Source organism: Hordeum vulgare, chromosome 6H, assembly GCF_904849725.1.
Source record: "Hordeum vulgare subsp. vulgare chromosome 6H, MorexV3_pseudomolecules_assembly, whole genome shotgun sequence".
Taxonomy (NCBI): Eukaryota; Viridiplantae; Streptophyta; class Magnoliopsida; order Poales; family Poaceae; genus Hordeum; species Hordeum vulgare.
In genome coordinates, this window is record NC_058523.1 from 70,044,662 (window position 1) to 70,049,890 (window position 5,229).

The 5,229-nt window shown below is 53.5% G+C and overlaps 1 protein-coding gene across 1 annotated transcript; it reads right to left on the reverse strand.

Annotated features, from left to right (window-relative positions):
• Positions 1 to 211: 211 nt before the first annotated feature.
• LOC123403706 (E3 ubiquitin-protein ligase ATL6-like) lies at positions 212 to 1,771 on the reverse strand. The gene has a single exon (XM_045097619.1). The coding sequence runs from the start codon at positions 1,677 to 1,679 to the stop codon at positions 465 to 467; it is 1,215 nt and encodes a 404-aa protein (XP_044953554.1). The 5' UTR covers positions 1,680 to 1,771; the 3' UTR covers positions 212 to 464.
• Positions 1,772 to 5,229: the final 3,458 nt, after the last annotated feature.

Genomic DNA, 5,229 nt, shown 5'->3' on the forward strand with positions numbered 1-5,229 from the left:
GTCATCTCTTCACCAAACGACCGATCATGTCTTGTGCACATTTTTGTTTGACGGGCAAAACCGAAAAGGAAAGGTTCGACTATTTGAGCACGACCGACCGTGTGGTAAACGTTGATGATTAGTCCTTGTTTTCATTTATGAAGGTTGTTAACCTGCTCACGAGGAAAAGTGTCGTCTATCAATATGACTTTAGAGGGCGCGCCCCGTTTACTCGTTTTACACGGCTTCTGTTGTTTATGAGCTATGATGAAAATATACGAAAAATGTACTACACTCCTCTTGAATGAATTACACAAGGACCTAATCAATGGAGTTTAACCGACGACTAAATAAAGGTGTTGCTGTACAAACTTTGCCCTAAATTGACCGCCGAAAAGAGGTTTTGCCCTAAACTGACCGCCGAAAAGAGGATTAACAGCGACGACGGAGACGTTTTCCTAAGTTTGGTGTGCTTCTTTACCGCGTCAAACACGGCGGCCGCCAAGTGGAAGCGGGCACGCCCCACCGTCGCACCCCTGTTCCGCGGCCGGTGTGCCGTCGCCGGCGACCTTCGCGCCACCCTTGCCGGGCGCGTCGGCTTCGCCGCGCCGCAACGACCCCCACGCCGAGAACGAGAGTCCCAAGAAGAACGACATGTTGGGCCACCGGCCGGACTGCCCAAGCCGGACGCTCCTGCTGCCGTGGCGCGTGCTACCGCCGGCGCGGCCCTCCCGAAACGCTTGGAGGCTCTTCGTGCGCTGCAGCTTGCCGGAGGCGAGGACCTCCCGGAGGACGTGCTCCGGCAGCCTCAGCGTGTACCGATCCGCGCTGTCGGCGAGCGCCGCGGCGAGCGAGTGCCCCGTGGTGTGCGAGCGCGGGAACTGCGCGGCGGGGCTCCGGGCGGACTTGCTGCGAAGCGCGCGCTTCACGCTGCCGATTCGCACCAGCTCGGCCGCCTCCTCCCTCCTGATCCTCTCCTCCTCCGTCTCATCCGCAGCATCGGCGATCACCACCGTCACTTGCTCAGGCGGCGCCGTGACAGTTTCCTGCGCTGGCTGCGGCGCCGACGTAGCAGCTACGACGTCCCGCTCCGGCGTCGCCGACGTAGCAGCAGCAGCGGATGCCGCCAGAGCTTCGGCTCCGGGGACGAGGTTCGCGCGGCAGACCGGGCAGGTGACGTGCGACGCGAGCCAGGCGTCGATGCAGTCCGCGTGGAACGCGTGCGAGCACTTAGGCAGGAGGCGGAGCGTGTCGTCGTCGTCGAACTCGCTGAGGCACACGGCGCACTCCAACTCGCCCTTGCCGACCTTGTGCGCCTTGACGTCGGCGTAGGCCATGGTGGGGAGTGCCTCGAGCGCGGCCGGGTCCAGCCCTCTCATCCTCCTGGACCGCGCGGCGCCCGAGGTAAGGAAAGCGATGCTGCCCATCCGGGCGCCGGGCGCGCCGAGGTCCTCGCCAGGCCCGCCGAGCGGCCCACCCGCGCAGCGCCGGATGTAGATGGAGAAGAACCCGAGGAAGAAGAAGGCGGTGACGAGCACGACGATTATGACCGTCATGGACGGGTTGAACTTGGGGTTGAAGTAGCTGGGGCCCCCCTGGCCCGCCGGCTGCGCGGCCGCGATGTCGGCGGCCGCAGTGACGAGTGCAATGAGGAGGAGAAAGGAGCTGCGGCCATTGCGGCGGCCGCGCGTCGGGTTCATGGATGGTGGTGGGTTTCTCGTCTTGTCTTTTTGGGCGTGGGAGTGGGGAGTATTAATGGAGGCGGCCGGCGAGGGATGGTAGAGCGCGGAGTGCGTTCATATTCATATGTGGGTTGCGACCGTGGGAATAGATAAAAGGTGGTGTGGCAAGTGAGAAGACGCAAGGCGCGGCAAAGCGTCGTTAACTTAAATCCACCGCAAAAAAGTCGCCGTACGAGAGGGAGAAGAAGATCATTGTCATGGATGATCTATATGATACGGAAGAAATGGCTGGTAAGGTGCTGTCGAATAATGAGTTCCATTTTTTACTTTCCCTAGCGGAGGTGGGACATTTGCCTGGTTCAATATTTTCGACCAAAAAGCAGCTATGGCTAATTTGCATGAGGATTTCTACGAATCAGCCGGATGATTTCTACCGTGTAGCTAGCCGTCCGATTTGACACAGGATGGCTGCTCGATCAGCGCAAACGAAGCTGTTGTCTTTTCTCTCTATTCTATGGTCCCACACCCTCTCGAGCAAAAAAATTTCAGCACATCAGCTTCCATGGCAGCACCGCACAAAGTGAAGCCCTAACAACGCTCTAATGTAGCCCCGATGACACTCCAATGCAACCCCGACAAAGTTTCAACGACCTCGATGAACCTTCACTGCAGCTCCTGCGTTATTCAATGCAGCTCCGACGGAGCTTCATAACAACCATGGCGGAGCTTCAATGACCCCAGCGGCGCTTCACTGCAGCTCCGACTCGTTTCGTTGCAGCTCCGGCTGCCCCGGCGAAGCTCCAATGACCCAGAGGGCGCTCCATTGCAGCTCCGTCGCCGGCGACTTGTAGCACTAGCCCCCGAGGTTGCACCGCAACACCGTGCACCATGGACGAGTTGTTGCATCGTAGGACCGACAGTCGTCTACGAGCTAGGCATTCTGACGAGCGGCTGCCTCCCCCCTGCATGTTGCGTCGCCCCCTTCAGGGTTGCAGCACTGCGGAGGTGAGCACGCAGGGCTTTACGACCCTTCATTTGCAGGTGGGCATGCAGCAGGGGGAGTCGCACCGTTGCGCGAGGTGGCCGGCATCTACCATTGGTGCCTCTCTCCTCTCATGTGTGTGAAGACACAAGGATGGGGAAAAGGGGTGGGGAGAACGGGTGGAGGAGATAGAGATGAAAGAGATAAGGCCGACCAGGGGCGGTTGATGGGTCTAGTGGACACGTGTTGAGCCGTGCACGCGGCTTACGTTTGTTTTATTTCAACTGGTTGAAAAAAAATCAATTTTCATTGATGAAGAAGAAGTAGAGAGTAGCTTTTGATTACAAGAATTGTCGAGTCAATTTTTGAAAATTCGTACAAAAACTGTCTGAGTCCGTTGAGCCGCACATACAAAACACCCTATGTTGGTTTGAAAACCGGAAGACCTCGGGGTAGGGGGTGCGAGCTGTGGATCTCAAATGGATAGTAACAAGAACATGGATGACAATATTTACCCAGGTACGGGCCCTTTTTGTCGGGGCCGTGAGACTAGCGCTACTCAGGCCCGTCTACCCGCCGCCCTGGACGCGGCGCATACCACGCGCGCAACACGGTCCGTCGTTGGGCCTTGCGGACAAGGCCCTCTAGAGGGCCCCCACCGCGCAAGTCGTTAGTCAGTAAGCCTCATTAGGAGTCGTGCAACCCACACCCCCCTCACGAGGTCCCCCCCCCCCTCGAGGCTGCCCCCGAAGCCTTCTCGGGGCGCAACCCCACGTCTTCACGTGGGTGACGTTCGCCATGCCGAACAGTGCGGCGAGCCGTGCGAGTAGGCGCAGATGGTGAGGATTTCTTATTCTGTTCTAGGGAGCAGGGCCATCCGGTTTGCTCCCAATGTAATCTCCAAAGGCTTCCAGTTTGGTGTAAGAAGACCAAAAATATGGCACGTCGGGATGGAGGTCATCCCCAAGCCTACCGGCGTGTCGCGACAGGAAGCTTTGGCGGGCTAAGACGCATGCGAAGACAACTTTAGTCAGGATAGGTTGCAGTCATGCCCCCTTTCAAATTTGGCTATTGTTGTGACCCTTTCCGCCGTGTGTTTTCGAGGGGAAGAGGACCGGGGCCAGTATAAGATAGGGCGGGCCACCGCCGTGGAAGGGATCGACCCCAGAATGATTAAGAATAGGCCTTTGTACACCCTCTAACTCTCGAGCAATTGAGACAAGCAGGAGTCGGGTTTTAGACCGTGAGGTGGCCCGAACCTGGGTAAGTGTCGTGTCCTTGATTCTCCTTCCTTAGCTCGAACATGTCGAAGGGTATGATGAAGAGTTGATGGATATACTTCTCGCCCCTCGTTGGTTACCCCAAGTGGAAGGTGGAGACGTAGTCAGCAGCAAATTTCCCTTACGCGGGGACTGTAAGGTTTATCGAACCAGGAGGACTCCGAGGATCAAAAAGTAGGTGTCCACTGCTCTAGCGCTAGCAGAAGACGTGGAACTGCACACACAACAAATAACTTTGCTCTCAACGAGTACAGAGAGGTTTTCAATCTCTCCGGCCTTGTAGTTTGAAGAGGATCAAAACACAAGCGGGAATAGTGATAGTGATTGCAACGGAAAAGTAAATAAAAGCAGTAAATGATGGAGGTGTAAACAATGGTGGTGATATGGACGTGAGTCACATGATGTTCACTAGTTACTGACATATATATATATATATATATATATATATATATATATATATATATATATATATATATACACATGTGCAGCTTCCATTGGATTCTGTTAGACATTCAAATTGATAAGGGAAGAGTTGATGCCTTCGACCCATTATCAAGACCCTTGGAACAGTTCCAAAGCCTGCAGGACATGCTCCAAGGGTAATTTTAATCATTCTTGCCCTCTATCGGTCTCTTTCGATGATTTTATGATATATCAATTAATGAAAAACTTAGCAAATCATTATCCTTGTCGGGCAGGGTTTGGAAGCGGTTCAAGTGCGTGACTCCCGGTATCGAGCCTGAGAAGCTGACCTTTAGAGCGGCTCAGGTAAGTAGTAGTATGATATACTTCTATTAATTTTCAATACATTTATGATGCTATATTATTATTTTGATTATATATATTCTATTCTCGTAAAGTGCGACCAGCAGCCACGGGGAACGCATCTATGCGGATACTATGTTTGCGAGACCATTCGCACGGTTACCTCTGAGTTCAAGGATCACAGATTCGACGTAAGCAATGAACATTCACACCTCTATTTTTACCCGTCATTCTTTGTTATCATGATTGATATTCATATTCATCTCCTCTTCTTATATAGCACACAGCCATGAGGAGGAAGGTCCTACTAGAGCAACGCGCGATTGCTGTTGCAGAGGAGCTTGCGGGATTTCTGAGGACGGAAGCTATAGAAGACAAAGGACGATTTAGTGTAGCTAAGGGCCATTACTGATGTTCGTCCATGTAATCGAATATAGGGGCTCTAGTCCCGATAATTCAGATCTCCATATAATTGTATATATATGATCGCTTGTAAGATAAGTTAATCTTATATATATATATGCATAATTATTTCTATTTA